This window comes from Musa acuminata, chromosome BXJ2-6 (genome assembly GCF_036884655.1).
Source record: "Musa acuminata AAA Group cultivar baxijiao chromosome BXJ2-6, Cavendish_Baxijiao_AAA, whole genome shotgun sequence".
Lineage (NCBI taxonomy): Eukaryota > Viridiplantae > Streptophyta > Magnoliopsida > Zingiberales > Musaceae > Musa > Musa acuminata.
This window is the reverse complement of record NC_088343.1, coordinates 38,672,778-38,692,377: the sequence shown is the minus strand read 5'-3', so window position 1 is coordinate 38,692,377 and position 19,600 is coordinate 38,672,778. Positions and strand designations below refer to the sequence as shown.

At 37.8% G+C, this 19,600-nt stretch overlaps 2 protein-coding genes and 1 non-coding gene across 10 annotated transcripts; all 3 read left to right on the top strand.

The window, feature by feature from the left end:
• The first annotated feature begins 476 nt into the window (after nt 1–476).
• On the top strand, nt 477–7,539 carry LOC135580969 (uncharacterized). Of its 4 annotated transcripts, XR_010488034.1 has the most exons (10): nt 477–735; nt 873–957; nt 1,182–1,223; nt 1,495–1,663; nt 3,329–3,381; nt 3,542–3,772; nt 4,334–4,380; nt 5,827–5,966; nt 6,286–6,360; nt 6,949–7,539. XR_010488034.1 is itself a non-coding variant. In XM_065114102.1 (8 exons), exons 1-8 carry the CDS (start codon nt 494–496, stop codon nt 5,879–5,881), a joined length of 924 nt encoding a protein of 307 aa, XP_064970174.1. In that variant the 5' UTR covers nt 477–493; the 3' UTR covers nt 5,882–6,081. The 4 variants fall into 4 exon arrangements, 3 of the variants coding, with proteins under 3 accessions (XP_064970174.1, XP_064970175.1, XP_064970176.1); XM_065114102.1 differs by lacking the exons at nt 6,286–6,360; nt 6,949–7,539 and having other exon boundaries at nt 5,827–6,081; XM_065114103.1 differs by lacking the exons at nt 6,286–6,360; nt 6,949–7,539 and having other exon boundaries at nt 4,334–4,418; nt 5,827–6,081.
• A 489-nt stretch (nt 7,540–8,028) lies between these two features.
• Nucleotides 8,029–18,356, top strand: LOC135615501 (uncharacterized). Of its 5 annotated transcripts, none has more exons than XM_065114098.1 (9): nt 8,030–8,321; nt 10,491–10,671; nt 11,048–13,284; nt 13,404–13,525; nt 13,898–16,021; nt 16,131–16,179; nt 16,264–16,511; nt 16,719–16,826; nt 17,670–18,356. In XM_065114098.1, exons 3-9 carry the CDS (start codon nt 11,053–11,055, stop codon nt 17,863–17,865), a joined length of 5,079 nt encoding a protein of 1,692 aa, XP_064970170.1. In that variant the 5' UTR covers nt 8,030–8,321; nt 10,491–10,671; nt 11,048–11,052; the 3' UTR covers nt 17,866–18,356. The 5 variants fall into 5 exon arrangements, with proteins under 5 accessions (XP_064970172.1, XP_064970170.1, XP_064970173.1 ...); XM_065114101.1 differs by having other exon boundaries at nt 10,491–13,284; nt 13,898–14,601; nt 14,689–16,021; XM_065114100.1 differs by lacking the exon at nt 10,491–10,671 and having other exon boundaries at nt 8,029–8,321.
• A 651-nt stretch (nt 18,357–19,007) lies between these two features.
• TRNAK-CUU (transfer RNA lysine (anticodon CUU)) lies at nt 19,008–19,080 on the top strand. Its single transcript has one exon. It is a non-coding gene; the product is annotated as a tRNA-Lys (tRNA).
• The last annotated feature ends 520 nt before the right edge of the window (nt 19,081–19,600 follow it).

Below are 19,600 nucleotides of genomic sequence, written 5' to 3'. Positions count from 1 at the left end.
ATTATATATATATATATTCTTCTCTTATCTTGGTGAATTCATGCCCATCCATGGATATACCTTCATCGACTAAGGATAAACAATGTGATAGAGCCAATAAGCTACCATTGCTTTATGCAATGGTACACCAAGCAATATTTGTGAAAACATGAATTGATTCATTCGTCTCACCAACTTAAGGAAGCTGCATTAAGTGAAACGATTCGACGATGAGAAGCAAAAGTAGCGGTGACCTCGAGGTGGTCGAGATGAAGAAGACGAAGATGATAATAATATTAAACATTGTTCTTTGTAGGTTTACTCTTTACTCTACCCGTGTACTGGTTGGCCAGTGAAGTGGGGCACACCCGGCCATTCATCCAGCCCCGTTTTGCGGGTAACGTGTTTTTCGTGTCTAAATCGCCTTCCACTCTCCCTCCCTCGTGCGTGCGGGTCGAAGCTATTTATTTGCGAGTTTGAAGATCCGACCCGTTTGTATTGCCCTCGAAGCGGCATGGAAGCCAAAGCCAACGCCGCTGGCACGCCTCTTCCCCTTTCGAAGGTCTCGAGCTCTCGGAACCATAATCCTGGTCTGTCCCCGTCGGCGTCGCCGACGCGGCTATGGCGGCCGGCGGCGCAGAGGAATATAAGGAACCAGTGGTCGAAGCTGCTCTCGAACAAGGATCGGTGGGCCTCCGCGGCGTCGGAGGGGAGGTCGCAGGCTACCTCTCTCGTCAATGCTTATCTTAATCAGAGGTGACGAGAAGATTGTGGTCCTGCTGTTGTATTGTTTTGCTACTGTTGGATTTGCTTATGCATTTGGCTTTAGGGCACGAATCGACTTTTCATAGTAGGGTTTATTGAGGGTTTTGTTTCAATTGGATGATTGTTAGGTACATGCCGGCGATGGAATTGGGTGTTCTGAAGGATATGCCTGGGATTCGGCAGAAGGCTTGTGACAAATTGTCTCGTAAGCAGGTTCTCTTTCCAAAATATTTGTTTCGTTTTGTCTGAATTGATGTTGATAGGACAACATTTTGATTTTGTTTTCCGAGTTGCGAAATTTTTTTTTTTAGAATGAGCTAGTAGGTTATGAGAATCAAAATTTCCATTTTTTACTGATATTTCTTTTTCATATCCGATGATGTTATTACTGCATAAAATTGAAGTTGAAGAGTTTTAGTATTTTTCAATTGTTACAGGAAACGTATCGAAAATTGCTGTTATCATCTTACAACGATATGGTATGTATGCTTGCAGACTGTTTACCATTGCTGCAGAAGACAATCAGTAGATTACCTTTGTTGGTGTTTGGATTTTTTCTGTGAACGCTATGGAACAAGCTTCACGGAGAGACTGTGTCTGATAGGTTTCATGTGCATTTTGCTTTTGATTTGTAATTAGCATGCAGTTTGTCTCTCCTGTTCTTCCTACTACCAATATTAAGACACAGAGAATACAGAACCTTTTATTATCAAATTTACTTCACCTTAAATGTAGTGTAAATGACTTTAGGTACTTGCTGTTGCTGAACTGGTCAAGTCAGCTCGCTCTATGCGTTGTTTCCTTAAAGGACCTATTGCCAGCCCCCTGGCACAATTTTCTGATATTCCAGAGCATGAGAATGATCCTGGAGATGGTGGAGGAATTCCAGTTTTTTCATCTTTTTCAATTACATACTTTGGTACGTTTTTTGTCCCTGTCAACATCTTAATGCTAAATGGCTAATAAATTGCTATTATGAGGTGGATCTTAGGTTGCTTGTCACTGAAGACCATGATTTACTTCTATGTTTCCTATTATTGCTGCGGTTAGCAGATGAAAAATTCCATTTTTTAGAGGCTGGTGTTAGTTGGTGTATTTTGTTCCAATTTTTTTTTATCTATAACCCCTGTATATAATTATGCTGTGGTAGATTGCAGAATCATCCTAAATTTATCACTTAATGCCCATAAAGGAGTCTAAAGAATCTAAAGAACTAGTACATGCTTCTATGGTATGCCTAGTGTAGTTCTTTGTTAAAAAGTGTACATTTTGGTGAGAGAAGAGATTGATCGTCTCAGTTCATATTTAACTGAATTTCTTTATTTGGCATTCAAGTTTTGTACTGCATAGAATGAAAAACTGAGACAATGATCTAGCAATACTAACATAGATGACAAAAAATACTTATGTTGAGAATATATTGTCACATGGGGAGTGTGCCAAACTGATCAAGGTATCAATTTGGTAAGTGGACACCATTATAACAAAAAAACTTACGACTATAGGTTGTGGATCAACACAATAGATCTGGTCGTACTCTTTAATCATTTTCCAAGTAGAAAACCATGTGATTACATGCTATTGATGCATGCACACCATTCATGCAAACTTGGAAGACAACCATTCTCATGTTTAGCCATTTATGTGAGTTCATATTATAAAGAACATACCTTATTAGCTTAAGTTAGCCTTTTACATTACAGGGAATCCAGCATAGCAACACCCATTTGTCAGGGAGCCATTGCATGTTTGATTCAACCATATTAAACCAGAATATACATCAGAGTTTGCTTTTTTGTCAGGTCCAATTTGTACCTTGGCCTCTGATATCTGTCAGGCCCAATTTATACCTTGGCCTCCGATATAACTTGTCTGGGAGATATTAACACACAAGGAGCGTGCCAAATTAGTTAGGGGTTGTTATATAAACTGGAAATTGTTACAATTTAAAAACTTAAGCAGTTCAGTTATGTGCCTGTTGCCGATGTATCTAACCAATCTTATTTGTTAGCCTTGTCAGACTAATTCCTCTCACATTTCCTAATGATTAATGTTGTGAATTTATAATTGTTTGATTGGTGAATCATAATTCTTCCAACTATAAAAGGTTTGTTACCTTTTTTTTGGATATTTTAGTTGTGGGAATAAATTTCAATCTCCTCTTTGGAAATTCTATCAATGTTTTCATTGCAAATCAAGAAAATATATTCACCTGGTTGTTCACTAATTAGGCACGATGTTTAAAGTTTTCAAATTTTGTCAACAAACAAATAATGCCCCTACTGATCTTTTAGGAATCATGCCTTGATTGTTGGGATTGTTACAATATCCCCGTTTTTGTGTTTTCAACTTTTGGATGACTCATCTTCAGAGGAAATTTTCATTGTTGATTTGTATTTGTGACACATCATTTTGTTTTTTGTATTCAATCTCTCTTTATTTTGCTACTTTACAGTTACTTAATGATCAGTATGGCTTATCATTATCTTCTTCATCTTTTAGACATGAACACAGTATATGTTGTTGGATTCAAGCTTCTCTTAAACAATATTTTTGATATCTTCTCATATGTGGATACTTGTAGAGAATCTTGCACATGAGCTTGTCAAGATGTTTCTATCAGAGCTAAGTTTGAAGGTATTGATTATATTCCTTAAATTACATGCCAGTTCTTTTTCTGTTGCTTGCATCTCCTTTTAGTAGTAACTTACTTCTGATGCATGTCTCTTGTCTTTTCCTTTGTGCCTCCATGATATTCCCTCTGGCTGTATCTTGAGTTCTCATTTCACTTGGACAGAGGTTCCTTGTGGTCGAGTTACTGTCGATTAAACATGAGGAAGGCAAAGGACAATTTGATAGATTAAAATGGTCAGATGAGCTATATTCTGGAGAATTTCAAGATCTAACTATTAGTGGTCTGTGCTCTGAGAAAAATGTTGAGCCTTTACTTCCATCGCTAAGAGGTCAGCAACCCTGTGCTTCCCTGACCACACAAGTTGATCATCCTTTGAGCAGTGATGTTTTGCAGGTCAGTTGTTTTATAACAGTTACTCTTAAACATTCTTCCAGTTGTCCTAATATTTTTACAGTTGGTATCATTTCCGTCCATTGCTTGCTATAGGAAGTGAAAAGAAAGAAAAAAAAAAAACTAGATGCCTGAGTGGTGTTTTGGCCCTTCTTAAGTTCATCTTAGTTGATGACAACATATTGTGGCATTTTCAGATTGTTTCAGCTTACGATGCTCTGAGGTTTCTCTTTAAAATTCAGTAACTTACTAGATTTTATGATTTGTAAAATTTACATCAATTATACTCAATTTTTTGATTCACTGATTTGTATTGGGTCAAATGTTATTTTCTGCTCTATTTTTGTTTGAAGCTGAATGACTTGTTTGAATATCTGGTATCTGGATATATGATTGTAACAAAAAGGAACTAAGGTTTCAAACAGTAGATTGTGACTCGGAGAGTTCAGTTACTGTTGTTTATGTTGAATCTTACTGACAATTTGACCCTTTCAGGAAGTGATTTTTATGTATATGGACAACAAAATTTTCTTTCTATCTCACAGTTAGTTTGGTTTATTGCAGGTGTACCTAACAACATGGCTTGCTGATGTAAACATTGACACGAATAGGTTTGGAAAACTGAAGCTGATATCTTTCCCAGTTATATGTAAATGTTTGTTCTATTAGAAATTAAATTAAGCCCAAAAATATTGTCATGCATACTGGACCTTAATAGCTTGTTTGATGACCATTGGTGCGAGTTTTCAGGATCTTTTAATTTGACAAAAATCAATATCACTCTCTTCATTGTTGGCTGCGTCAAAACTGTCTACTTATTAGTTAAATATTTGATTCTTGTGCATGTGTTCCTTTTGAGTATCATCACCATTTGTGATCATTATGGTCTCAGCCACTCAGCTATAGAGTACAACTTAAGGATGAGAAATATTCATTGGAAGTTTGAATAGAACTTCAATACAAACTGCCAACCATGACGACCGTCATGCTACCAAGTTTTCCAAATATAAGTTTTGGCTAGTGAGAGATTATCATAAAGCCTTAAGACTAGTTGGCTGTTAGTTTATTGCTGATTAAGCTAAAGCAACCAGGGAGTAATCTTTAATTTTCCTATATTTTTAAAGGGTTCAAAAGAATAGGAAGCAACAGATATTGCTACAGTATCATGTGACATTAACGGCACGAAAAGGTCAAAGAGTAGGTTGTAACCTGCAAAATTCTCTCTTCAGTGATATATACAACAATTTTTGGTTTAAGTTCCTGGAAAGGTATAATTTCAAGAATCTGACTATTCACGACATACATGTATATTGAATATTAGACATTATGGGCATGAATATGGTATTTTTTAGGTATATATTTATAACTTTTGTCATCTCTGTTGTGTTAAATGAAACAGTTAAAAGTCAATAAAAAAATAGCTTGATTGTTTTGATGTGATCATAAGTTGTTACTGACTGGATTAATTTTAAGATCCTATGTATGTCTAGTTAACTATGATACAGAAATCAGTTATATGGCAATTGGATGATGATTAGTCTGAACTCTAAGGCCGACCATTTCTCGAATTCATTTATGGCTAAGCATGGGCCACATATTACAACTGAGACTTCAGAATTCTTGGTCACCATTTCTGCTTATAGGTCTAAAGACTTGCACGTTTGTTGTGATCCTCTAACCTGAATGTTTATTGAATGTATATTGCTATCTTATGATGGGAATTCGGAATGAGGTGAAATATTATTTAACTGCAGTATCTTTCTTAGCAAAATCTTTTTATCACGATATGGTGACACTTTAATACAAGTCATATAAAGAAACTAAAAATTGTCATGCATAAATTAAAGAATTTGCAAAGAAAAAGAACTTTGTTGCACTATGGACATTGCTATATTTCTATAAAGCTCACAAACATGTAACCCATGCGACTCTCCCTTCTTTTACTTAGATACAGGATAGTTTTGGCTTTTGCAGCTTGACTATGTCATGCATCTTTTAATTTGTCACAATTGCATATACTACAGTGCCTTATGTTTTTTCCTTTGTGTGTCCTGCAGAATCAATGACATATTTACTATTGTCGAAGAAGAAACACAGGTCAAACTGTCGTGATGTTTTGAGTGTTCTGAGTGATGAAAGGTTATGAAGAAACATTTGAACTGCAGGGAGGAAGCAAATATGAAGTGTATGCAAACCTGTGAGTCTGATTGTAACATGAAAATTTTCGACATTCACAAGATTTGGATATATGTTTAAGACAATTTGTATCAACATTCTTTTGACTGCTTATCTGTTCTTGATACCAAAGCGAACCAGACCTGTTTGCTTGTGAAAAATATTATTGCTTTTCCCATTATGTTGTAAAACAAGCCTATCCTCAGACAGCATGAACAAAGGTAAAGAAAATTTGTATTGCAGCTTCTGTGTGGTGGCTGCTGCTGCACCAAAACATTTTTAATAAACATTTTTTAATTCTTAATATTCTAATTAAATTTATATTATTCATATTTATGCAGGAGAACTTATTGTGGCTCTTAGCTTTGCAGTGGAAAGAGAGTAACCAGAGCAAGAAAGACTTGGGGCAATGACAGGTAATATTCTTATCTCAGTTTTATATAGTTGGAATTTGGAGATGAGGGTATCAAACTCTGTGAGCTCCACAACTTAAGCCCCATCCACAAAATAGCTCAGAATAGTATCTTTCATTACCTTTCCATGGACTTGTCAGTCACTTTCCAATCCCTTTGATTCACTTTATGCCCTCATTAAAATTCTATCAGCCCCCATCAACGTCACTCATCATTCTTGTGACTGTGTCAACCTCTCAGTCCTCATCATTGCCTGCCGACTCTATAAGAAATTGATTTGTGTCGATTCACTTACTTTTAGAGCTTTGAATTGTAGAGTTGGAAATGGTCCAGTCATCATTTGTTTAAGTCTCAAGGTCTATTTTTCCTGTCTCCAGTGTTCTTGCAGTGTACTCTTACTCTTTCTCTCACCCCTCATCATCTCTTGGCATGTGACTCGTGGTCCATGGCATTCCCCTTGCAACACAGTGGAGATGGGGTCAGCGGATATCCTATGCCACGTTATTTTTGCTGTACCCCCTAAGGTTTTCTTAACGTACTGTCACCATACAAGGGTCATAGCATTCCTAATCGCCGTCCTCTTCTTTTAAGGTAATCCAAGAACATTCCCAGGAGGGTACGTGATGCGAACAGAGCCAATGCATGCCGTGGCTGCAGGATTCTTGGCGAATGCTTCCTTTTGTCTGCTATCTGGCAGCAGTTCCCATGCAGCACTGCAACCTTAACACCGGCACCGTGGCCATGTATTTGAGGCATGTCTTCTTGCGAATCCTCGTCAGGTTGCAGCTTTATAACTGATGTGCCAAACTTTGTCAGCAGGGGAATGCAACATGGCACATGAAGCTGCAACTGGAAACGCATATATATATATATATATATATATATATATATATAGAACACTGTGCCCTCTCTGCTGCTGCAGAAGCTCACCAATCAACGAGCAAGTTTTGATTGATGTTTTGTGTTGTTGCAGCACTTTAGTATCAAGACAACTTCAAGCTCTTGTTAGCTACTATAATTTCCAAGAAGATTCAAAAACTTACTCTCTCTCGATCTCTTTTTTTAATTTAATATTATTTTGGCTTTTTTTTTTTCTGTCAATGCATAGATCTTATATTATAGTTTGTGTAAGAAAATCTTATACTCAAATATTGGATCAAAAGATAATGCTAGAGAACTGCACCTCACGAACTTAATCGTAGGAATTCACCTGAAAATTTGAGTTTTACTTTTACTCTTTCACTATCTTCCTCAAAGTTAAACAAGAGCCGAAAAAAAGGAAATGCTTTTGTCGTCTTGTTGCGTAAAAAAGAACACACTTTTTTGTCTGTAGTATACCTACCGGCCCTAACCAACGTGCGCGGTAGTTACCGTAACGTCCGTTACGTTCCCGCCGGCACCAAAATACGAAAAAAGAGAGAAAGGATCCCTTCCCGCCAATCTCCTGATTAAAGCGCTAATTGGACGCTCCGGATCCGCCCACGGTGAAGGATCAGAAAACCAACGGCTGAGATTGGCCGTAATTGGCTCCTGGCCCACTCGTTTAAAGATTAAAAAAAGGCATGGCCCAGCTTCGGCTCTGACACCGAACCAAGAGGTCCGGAACCCGGACCACCAGGTTTCGCTCCGGGCCGCTGGCTTCCTGCTTCCACCCCTTGACATTTTCGCGATTCCCCTCCCTCTCGCTTTCTCTCTCTCTCTCTCTCTCTCGTTCTCTTTATCCATACTCCTAAAAAAAACCCCCTTTTCTCGCATAGAGTAACGAGGAGGGAGTGAAAGTGAGAGAAGAGCGAACGAGGTGATCGCGCTCCCATCCCTCGAAGAACCTTAATCTGAAGCTCCGAATTCGAGCAAGGAGGAAAACCTAAAACCCTAGCTCGGCGAGATGGAGTCCCCCCTCCCTGGAAATGTCTCCAGTCTTCCCGCCTGCGTGTTGATCCGTTGATCTGCTGCCGTGTGCTGCGGTAGGTGCCGGATTCTTCTCCTTCTGGGTTATGCTGCGCGGATTTGTTTGGATTCACTGGTAGAGGTTGTCCGCTTGTCCCCAATTTGGAGAGGGACTGCAAGATTTGGTGGGTTTCCTCTTTGTGGGAGTCGGGACTTGGTTCGGACTGCGGTAGCTGCAGTCTAGAGTTTTCTTTTAGTTTGGTATTCTGGATTCAGTGTGGTTTAGCTTTTTATTCTGTTTTATATTGTCTGGGGATATTTTGAGCGAGAGCTGGTAGTTGAGAGCTTGTAGTTGGTCTTTCTAGTTTAGGAGTAAATTATGAGCTGGATTTTCGAAATTGGGAGCTTTATTATCATGTTTTGCTTCTCTGAATGTCCAAAGATCCAGCTATTCTGACAATATCGATATATCATCTTGTTGGATTAGTGGGCACAAAAGATGTGTCTAACGTACACTGTTTATGGATAAATGAAGCTTTTTGAACCAGAAATATGATTGGTGCTTTGGATGAGCATACTGTTAAACTTGAGTTGATTCTTATCTTTAAAATTTGTTCTTTAGACATACATCTCACTGCATCTTCTTCTGCTTTTCCCCCAATCGGTCTCCCCCTTACATTCCTTAATCCCATAGCTTACATCCTTTGTTAGTGATAATTTCACTTTCTGCCTTTTCTTAATTTTGTTCATGGAAATACTTGTTAACACATCACTCAGGACGCTTTACATCAGTATAGAATTCAGAGATTGATTCAGGAGTTTGTAACATTTTTACCCAAAATAATCCTACAGTCGGCTGCCCTAGAAGCTTGTGACATATATGCTTCCTTGATTCTTTTGCTCCTTCCCCCATATGCTATACTAATTCTTCTCAAGTTGATTAAGTATTTGTCATGGATTTTCTTTTTAATGTCTTCTACACCTTGGCATTCTTTTTTAAACATCTGTTATTGAAGTGGCACCTAATTGCCTAAGTTTCTTTCTTGGACCTTGTTACTTTCTTTGATTTCTCATAATGTGTGTGTTTATCTTCTTTTGGGAATATTTTCTCTGTATATTTAGTACACTTTGGTCCTTAACTGAAGGTACAACCTTGAGTGGGATGACCTGTTAACTTGCATGGTGTTGTATTTGTGTGATTTGTTCCATCCGATGGCTGGGTCTCCTTGTTTATGGATGCATGTTTTATATTATAACAAATGATTGTTCCTGCTTTGCATTCTGAAAGTATTGAATGTTTTCAATGGCTGTATGAAGAAACAATGACTTCATATGTACAAGGTCATGTACTTCCTGGTATTGGATCATCTTCATCTGAGGAGTCTCACTTGTTTTCATGTAGCTAAGCTCCTGTGGCAGTGGAATGTTATTGCCCGCCTAAATCCTCACTCATCTCCACTGCTTTTTTGTTTTGCCATTGTTCTTTGGGTCATTGTGTTCCATAGTTTGATGCATGATGAGATGTGTATCTTTCATATGATGGTTCTCGATCAATACCAGTGGCAAGTCAAAATTTTATTGGTTCACGTTTTAGTATGGTGCATGTGAGTCCATCTTTTTGAGGAGCTTCATCAATAAGTTTGAGGAGTGAAAAAGAATGTGATTAACCTACACCTTCCATCACCATGAACCATGAAAACTGACATTTGAAACTATCCTTTTTATCTTCGAGAAAACTGTTAGCTCATAGTCAATTACATCCCTAGGTGCTTTATAATTAGGGAAGTGGCAAGAAGCAAAATAGTTATCTGGGAGAAGGGTGAAGAAAGCAGCTTTAACTAGTCCAAATGGAAGCCATATTCTCTCCTTCCCTGAGAAAGCTGGTAATTTTAGTCCTGCTTGGACAGAATAAAAGATGCATTCAAAGTTCTTTTTTTGTTGATTATGATAGTTTGAAATTTCATGACTTTGTTGCCAACTTAACTAGCTTAAGTGCAAAAATTTAGCTTTCGATTTGAGAACAGTGGCATGCATTGTTTCTGAGTTGCTTATTTGTCAGTTATTGGTTATGTTTGAATTCCTGATTTTCATTTCTATATGATTGTATCCATTAATTTTATAGAATTGATTACTATTTAAGGGTTTATGCATATACAACTCATTGTGATGTTAGGAAATTGCTTTTATTTACCAAGGATATAAATGCATACAATATCACATATTGTTATAACTCTTGGTTACTGCAGGCTGGGTTTTATGCCATGAGTGAAGTCTTGAGAAGGTTCAAGATATATTTGAGAAGGAATACTCACTCTATGGTTATAAGTATCAAGAAGTTGGAAATTGGCTGATTATGTAGAATATGACATGGATAGACCAATGTCTGGATTCAATGCTGTGAATAAGGTTCCATTGCATGGTTCTCAGGTATATGTCTGAAGAGGAAATCAGTATGGTGCATGATCATAGAATACAGATGTTTGTTGTTGAAGTTTGATTCACGTGATTACTATGCTTGTTTCTTTTTTCTTTTGTGGAGATTTTGAGAAAGAAAAGTAGCCTTTGATTGATGAATTTGCAATTTGGTACTAAATCATTTTCAAAGCTATGCTTGAAGCTACTTTGAGACTGGCGTTTGTGTTTTCTGTTTCTGATGTCTATTAAAGTTTCCAAGAAAAGTTGTTGTGTTCCACAATAGATTTCTGGGAATCTGTTAATAGAGTTTCTTGGTAGTTGATTGCTACTTATTAGGAGTAATCTCCCTTTCTCAACATTTCCTCATCCAAGACGGCACATGGTACAGGCAACATGCAGTTGTGGCAACAACAGTTGATGTACAAGCAGTCCCAGGAGCTTCATAGACAGCAGCAACTTCAGCAGCTAGATCAGGGGCCATGGCAATCAAGTCCACTTAGCCAGTTGTCTGGTGTAGCAAATCCTGCAACAGGAAATCAGTTATCTACACCATTACATGAGATGCCCATCAATGATACGTATAACTACATATGGCCGAATAATTTTGTTGGAGGAATATCCAACTTACCTAGTAACACTCAGATGTTTATTGCTGGCAACAGAAACTTGATGCAGCCCAGTTCCTCTGCTGCCATGCAGAATTTTGCAAATGATGTTATTACATCAAATGATCAAAGTCAAGCAATGCAATCTATGGGATTTGTGCCACAAGAGATTAATCAGTCTTTCAATGGCATGCCTATTTCAGGCACTAGCTCTGTAAACCAATATTCACGCTTCCTAGGAATGTCTAATGGTTGCCATGATTTGATGACCAAGGCAAATGCATACGAGGCAGAAAAAGCATCGTACCCATATAGCACTGCTCAAAGTTACCAGCAATCTGCTGCACAAAGTTGCTTACAGGATAAGACTCTGTCTGTGCAGAATTATCCAGGAAAACATATCTTTGGCAGTTCTCTCTTACAGAATCTAGGTAATGATGTTACATCAGGAAACTTTCAACAAGCGAACAATATTCGATACAGTGATCAGTTTGATGAATTTCATGGTAGGCAAGAACAAGGTGATTCATCTGGTAATTTACAGGAAAAGCCAGTCTCAGAAGTAGGGAGTTCTAGTGGTGTAGCTAGTCTAGATCCTATAGAACAGAAGATCTTGTTTGGCTCTGATAATGACAACTGGGGATTTTCATTTGGAGGGAGTCTTATCTCTGGCATGGGTGAAGATATACATGGGCATACTTTAGAGAATGATCATTATGGTTCCTTTCCTTCTATCCATAGTGGGAGCTGGAGTGCTCTTATGCAAGAGGCTGTGCAAGCTTCCAGTAGTGACAAGGGGCTCCGAGAAGAGACAAGTGGTTTGTGTTTTCAAAAGACAGAACAAGTGATGGGAAAGCCTTCGGGTCCAATTAATGTCAACGGAAAACAACCGACTGCTTGGGATGATAGCAACCTACAGAGTGTAACTTCTGTAACTTCAAGATCTTTTCCTTTGTTTAATGATGCTAATGCAACTCCAAACTCCTCTACTTCTCCTAGTAATCAGAATTTTTCGGAGTTTGCTCATGAAGAAAATGATAGGATTTTAACTGAGGCTCCCCAAGTGTCCTTCAAGTTGTCCACCCAAGGAGCTAATAACAAAGAGTTCTGTCAGAATCAAGATCAAACCAAACTCGTAGAAGATGGTCTCCTACCTCCAAGACCTTCAAGTAGTGGACTATGGGTTGGGAAGACCATTGAGCAGCATGAGGAGATTCAGTTCAAGTCAAAAGACATAGGGGGTCGTTGGGGTGACCAGCAAAATTTGCCCCTGTCCGATGCTCCTAGTGGCTGGAATTCTAGCTATCCAACGGCATCTAGAAGTAACAAGACCTTGAATTATCAAGAAAACCATGGCAATTTGTGGAAGATTGGTGAAAATCGAGTTTATCTAAATTCTGGATTGCAATCAGTCAAATCTGATATTAGCAGTCCCAAGATAGCCGAGTATTCCTTAGCAAGTAATTATGGTTCTGTTAGGAACCCAAATGCCTTAAAATTGAACCAGAACAAACATCGACAGGTTACTAACAAACAGAAATCTGTTTTTGGGATACATTTTGCCCCTAATACATGTATGAGCTCTGAAGGGGACAAAGATGTAGAAGAAAATCAGAATCAGCCAAGCAGGAGCCCACAAGGATGGGCGACGTCTCTAAATGCCACCTCAGAAAGATTGTGCAATACCCATGATAATGAAAAAGAGCATGGAAGAGTCGATTCAGGCAAAGGTTATATTGAAGATGCAGCAAAAGAGAGGTCTCTGTGGACTAGTAATGACCAACATCCTTTCATGAGTGGAAGCCAGAAGTCCTCAATTCAGTATGGTCAACATACTGTGGGGTCTAGAATGTTACAGAATTCACTGGGAAAAATGAGGAGAACTGCAGAACCTTCATTCCCACCAAACCACCTATTAAGTTTACAGAACCAATCCAGCTCAAATAGTGAGCAGCCATTTGCCGAAACATCACAGTTTTCTGGTCATATTGTTTGCAGCGATCATATGGACGGATCTAAGGTACCTATAGTTTGTTTGGAGCCATTTTTTATTTTGTACTTTCTTTTCCCCCACTTGTTGATGTTTCCTTATATTGAAACGCTCATCCCTGTTCATAAGAATTTTTTTCTAATTTACAGAGGATTGCAGTTGAAACAGGGAATCTTCTGTCCAGAAATACCATACCTGTCTATGCTTCCAGCAGTTCCTTTAATGGATCAACTATTCAATATTCCCAGATAGAAACGATTGCTCAAGCAAGGTACATTTCTGGTTGAGCACCTATTTATTTCCATTACTTTATAATGATCCTTGCCTCCTAGGATCCCCATGCTATAGTTCAGTGTGCCATTATCTAAATGGTGCATGCTACAGATTTTGCCTTCTTTGCCACTGTGTTCTGTCTTTTTCAACCAAATGGTCATGGGTTTTTAGAATGCACCTAACTATTTCTTATATTACAGTCGTTGTTGGATCAATCATTATGGAAACATTTGTTGTTGAATTCAAACTGGATTTCTACAAATTCTGTAGAGGCCATTTTCGGTTATTTACCCAACATGTCTGGTTTCAACATTATAGATCATATGCATTTGGATCTTTCTAATGCTTGAATTTATATAATTTATTGCAGCAAAAATGTGCTTGAGCTTCTTCACAAGGTTGATCAGTCAGGGAATGGAAATTCTGTGAATTCATCTGATATACCTGCACAAGCTGTTGCTGATTTTTCTGTTACACATGCTCACTTTGATGGGTCTTCTAACATAAAGGGAACTGGATTGCAATTGACCCCTCCATCTGTGCCAATGTCTCATAAATCCTTCAGTGATATTAACAGTGCACAATTGGACAATAATGCAGGATATCAGAATCAGGGATGGTCTAATTTTACATCTTCAGCTCGATCTGTTCTTGCCCTTGATGATCCCTCTAAAATAGACAAGTGGGATAAGATGTCCAGCCTACCTGGGCAGAAACTTAATGAACACCCAGAAGCAAATCAGCATTTTAACTACTCAGCCAGTGCTGATTTTCCCTTAGCAGGAAATCAACTGCAGGAGCAGCAGCAACTTCAACAGCAACACAGTTCTAGTGCAAAAGATCACCTGGAGCACCAACAACAACAATGGCAACAACAACACATTTCTAACACAACTTCTCGTGAAGTATTGGATCAGTCTGTCAAATTTTCATTTGGTAAACAAGTGAATGCAAGAGCAATTGTTGAAAGTGCCTCACTCACCGAGCAGCTACATGACTCTAATGATGGAAGTGCAACTGGGAAATCTGTTCAGACATCATTCCCTTCTCTGGTTGGTACATTACCAACCCCGGGTATTGTTTCTGCTGCTGAAAATCATGTACCTGTTGGTTCACGATTTTGCTCAGTGAACACTGATCAAACAAAGCCAACATTTGCAGGCTTTTCTCAAATTACAAATTCCGGTGAGCAACTACCTGTTGTAGAAACGAAATCAGGTTCACAATCTTCATTATCAGGTTTATCTCAGCAAGATGGCTTCTCAAAAATGTTTCACAATGTGTGGACAAGTATATCAGCTCGACAACATCAAGCTGGTATCAGTCCTCTGCTTACTCCAAATGTACTTCAGTTCATAATAAACCATGATAGAGATACAAGTCCATTGGGCCTGCCTAAGGTAGGTGATCAAGTGGACAAGGAAGAAAGTACCCCTGAAGTTGGTTCAAGATCTGTGAATTCGCAAAAGGGAGAAGTAAATCCAGCTCAGGGCAAATCCGTAAATCTGATACAAACTGAGAAGGTGGATGTTATTCCGAAGTCAGAGAATGCATCCCACAGCATAGAAGAATCACTAAAGCCACCTTTAGATGCAGTTCCCAATGTCTCAATTTCATCGTTACTTTGTCTGCAGCAGGAGCAGGATCCACCTTTTAGCTCTCAGGTATTACATGCTCCCCCAGCAAGTATTGTCTCCTCTAGCGGCGATCTTGATATCTCTGGATGCGTTTTAAAGCCTTCAGATATTCAACAACAAAAATACTCATTACTTCATCAAATACAATCCATGAAGGCTTCTGATTCTCATCTAAACAAGATGACAGGAAACGTACCAAGAGGAACTGCTTTTAGTTCCAATACCTCACAGGTGAACTTCAATATGGATCAAAGATTTGATCACAGGCAAAATGCAGTCTACAGATTTTCTGCTGATGGTAAAGTTGGAGCAGCTTCTCAGATTTTGTTTCCATCAGATGCTAAAATGCTAAGCTCTGATTCAAGTGGCATTAAAGAAAAAAATCCAAGCACATCAATTGCAGGACGGCCTGAACTCCATACTCACACACATCCCCTTAGTACAAATTCCACAGCGAATGTATTGGGACGTAGTGAGCACACATGGGTTAGCCCTCATATAGCTCCTTTCTGGTCTGAACATTATGGAACCTACAAAAATGGCAGAATGGTTGCTCTATGTGATGCCCAGAGGAGTGGAAAAACTGCCATTCAGCAGCCCTTTGTTCAAAAATTTCCTGCAAGGATGGATGATAGTGATGTAGTGGAACAAAAGCTTGACAGCAGTCATGGTAGTAGCTATGGCCAAGGTACATCAGCCATTAAGACAGATCCCAGTAGATCATCTCCTTTTTTGCTGGCTCAGAATGTCATGGACCATGATATAATTCTAAGATCGAAGAAACGCAAAAGTGAAATTACAGATATGCCATGGCATAAGATCATAACAGTGTGTCCAGAAAGGTCACAAAGCATCAGGTGTTGATGACCTTTTGCTTAATTAGTACCTTATGATTTATAATTTGCTATTCAAAGAATCATCATTTAGTGTTGAATCAGTCAGATAAATTTGCTTTTTCTTCCTCAGGATGACAGAATTGGATTGGACAATGTCTGCCAATAGATTGATGGAGAAGGTTAGTTTATCTCACCGATCTGGCTGGTATTAATCACTTTTGCATACTATATCTCAAGAGCTCACAAGTGAATTATATGGTTAGATGGATGATGAAGCTGAAACCATGGAAGATGACCTGTTGATGCCTCAATCACGAAGAAGGCTAATCTTGACAACTCAGCTGATGCATCAACTTATTCCAGCTGTACCAGCTATGCTGTTCGAAGGAGAGGCAACTTCAGCCTATGCAAGTGTGACTTATTCTGTCGCTAAGGCAGCCCTCTCAGATGCATGTAGCCTGGTTTCATTTTCAGAAAGCGATTCCCACGTTTTGTTGGGAAATGAAAATATGTAAGCACCCTCCTGAAATTCATCAAGACCTTGTAGTATGATCTCACAATATTAGTTTGTTTTCTCTTACCTATGAAGTAAGGATGCAACATTTTACAGTTCTATTGTGATATCTATGTTGTTTGGGTGCTTACTGTCTCATATAATAAATTTTTGAAGTTCGAACTATTGCCCCTAATCATATATCTTTTCCCCACTTAACTCTAGGATTTTTGGGGAGCTTAAGACTTCACAGAAGGTGGAGGACAATACTTTCTCAAAGTTTGCAGAAAATTTCATTGGTAAATCCAAGAAACTCAAAACTGATTTCATAAGGTATGAGTATTATTTTCTTTCCTTTACCTTTAGATGCCTTTTTATATATTATTTGTTTGAAATTATATTTTTCTAGTAGTTTTGTGTTAGTTTCCATTGTATGATCTGATCAGCTGTGTCGATCAAGTGTGATGAGCCAGCTTATGAGCATTGTGGCCTATTATGTTTTCTGAACTTATTGGCAAAGACCAACGGTGTTGATCATCAGATGGAATAGACCCAACCTCAAGTGGTTTAGCATATGTAGGACATTGATCTTGAAAAAATGACTACTAAGGTGCTATCATGTCAAGGATAGGTTATCAGTATCAAAAGAGAGCTTTAAAGGAATTTCTCGTCTACCTCACGAGACCTAGTTGGATGCAGGCTTTAATGCTGTGACCCAAATGGATTCGTAAAATTCCATAAGATTATTTAGAAAGAGAAATAAATTGCATTATTAGTTCTCTGGTGCAGATTGTTTCTTATTGTAGATTTTCTCTTGAATGCTTGTACCTGAGGAAGAAAAGATAATGCATCTCCCCTGGCATTTTGTTGTGTACCATGTTCTAAGAAATGGTTAAGAAATCTAATGGCATTTTGAGCTGAGTCATTGGCTGGTTATCTGGCTTTGGATGGCCACATTTCATATAATAATCAAGACACTGCTAAATATTCTGGATGCATTTTTCTCGCTTTACTTCTTGAACCTAGTAATATTAAAAATTTGAATCAGTACGATAGTTGTGAATTTACTGACATTGCAAGTTTTTTTTCTCACAAGCCAAAGTCTCCTTCGTCTAGTTTTTATATTTCTGGCCATACTTCTGTACTTGATCTTTTCCTTCGACTGATCCAATTCAGGTTGGAGAAGGGGTCTACATTGTTAGATTTACGACTGGAGTGCCAAGAATTGGAGAGGTTCTCCATTCTCAACCATCTGGGCAAGTTTCATGGCAGGACTCATGCTAATGGAGTCGTATTCTTTCCGAAAAGGAACATCACTCCACTTCCAGTGCCTGGAAATCTTCCTGAGGGGGTTCTCTGTCTCTCACTTTAAATCATCGATCGATTGTTTTTTTTCTTTTTTTTCTTTTTCTTCTTCCTTTCCAAAAGCCTGTGATATCAATCAATTTTCCTTAATGCTTTTTCAACACCCCCTTCCAACAAAAAATAGAAACGAGAAAAGAAAATACATCGTTCTTGAACAATGGCATCCTTAAAACATGAACTGAAGGGGGCTGAGTTGTAATCTTGTCATAATGTTTAGACAACAACCTAACAGAGGTGCTGGCTGCTGGAATCAGCATCCATGGTGGTTGTTCATCTTTTTATTAGTCATAGGTCTTTGTATATCAATGAAGATAAAGAAGATTAGGGTGTTGCATCATTATTTTTCCAACAGAGGAGGGTATTAGCACATTTACATACTTCTAATTCAAAAAAGCTGCAAAATTATTCTCCTTTTGTTTCCCTTCATGCCCATTACAGGTAAGCCCCAAGTTAAACATGTGATTTTTGCCATCATAACTTAAAACCTTTTCTGGATGATGTCTTTAGCAGTTGTTATTTATTGTTTCTATGTCATGTCACTCTAATTCTGCAGATCTAAAGATCTACTCAAAGTGCCTGTGTCATTTAAAGGTTCACTTTGGAGCAAGTTGATGCAACAAGTGTGGTAATTTAGAGCAAAATTAGAGCCCATGCCTTCAGAACTTTTAGTGATCAGTGATATGCAAATGACTTTGAGACATGTAAATTATAACAGGCCATCTGGTTTTAGGCTTATTGAGTTAATATTAGTATCCCATAGAATTTTATAATCGTCTGATTCTGCTCATAAAATTAAGGAGATTATAAATATAAACTGATATATTATAAAATGCATTATAAATAATCATTTAAATATAATTTTTAAATTAAAAAAAATATAAGTAGACAAAGAATATTCTTTCAAAATAGTTGAGATTTAGTTATGTGGGATAAAATATGACTAATTTGAAACCATATTTCCTATTGATTACCACTAATATTCCCAATGTAAATTGTCAAAATACCTATATTCAAGTTAATCCGAGATCTCCGAGCATAGTAGTTTGATCGAGCTATTTCTCATGAAATCATAGGATTGTTGGTGGTAAAGCTGTCTACAATAAATAATATTAATAATATATATATTTATTACCCACCTAATAACACTAAGCCCGTCTAGCTCAGTTGGTAGAGCGCAAGGCTCTTAACCTTGTGGTCGTGGGTTCGAGCCCCACGGTGGGCGAATATTTTGCTTGAAATTGTTATTTTAATGTTTCAATTATGGTTAGGCAATTCCCAAAAAATTTCAAGTTTTTATTTTTATTTTTATTTTTTGGAAGTGTTTTATTTTATTTATTTTTGTAGAGGATCTTTAATTTTATAAAAGGATAAAATTATCTTTAAACTTCATCGCTTGTGTCATTATCACTTCCATTCTTTAATTCTCGTTTTTATCTGTCGTTGTCGAAATGTTAAAGTCCTATCATAAGACTTTTGTCTATGTCTTTACCCTCAGTATAGAAGTATTATAGTCAACTATTCTAGCTAATTGCATAACATAGACTGCCACCACCCATCATCTATTTCCGGTTCATTATGACCATCATTTTGTACTATATATTCTCTTCCTCATTTATCTCTCTTGATAATGATGAAGACAAATAACTATAGAAGACAAATGACTTTTAATTTTTAGTATTCTTTTCATGCTTGAATTACTTATTCTACAAGAATATCGATTTTTAGAATCAAAAACATATTTG

Excerpts from the sequence above, each read along its gene's own strand:
- LOC135580969 (XM_065114102.1), top strand. The coding sequence starts at position 494 with ATGGAAGCCAAAGCCAACGCCGCTGGCACGCCTCTTCCCCTTTCGAAG. Across the intron at positions 958-1,181 it reads ACAAATTGTCTCGTAAGCAG|GAAACGTATCGAAAATTGCT; the intron begins GTTCTCTTTCCA and ends CAATTGTTACAG. Across the intron at positions 1,664-3,328 it reads TTTTTCAATTACATACTTTG|AGAATCTTGCACATGAGCTT; the intron begins GTACGTTTTTTG and ends GGATACTTGTAG.
- LOC135615501 (XM_065114100.1), top strand. The coding sequence starts at position 11,053 with ATGCAGTTGTGGCAACAACAGTTGATGTACAAGCAGTCCCAGGAGCTT. Across the intron at positions 13,285-13,403 it reads ATCATATGGACGGATCTAAG|AGGATTGCAGTTGAAACAGG; the intron begins GTACCTATAGTT and ends TCTAATTTACAG. Across the intron at positions 16,180-16,263 it reads CCAATAGATTGATGGAGAAG|ATGGATGATGAAGCTGAAAC; the intron begins GTTAGTTTATCT and ends TTATATGGTTAG.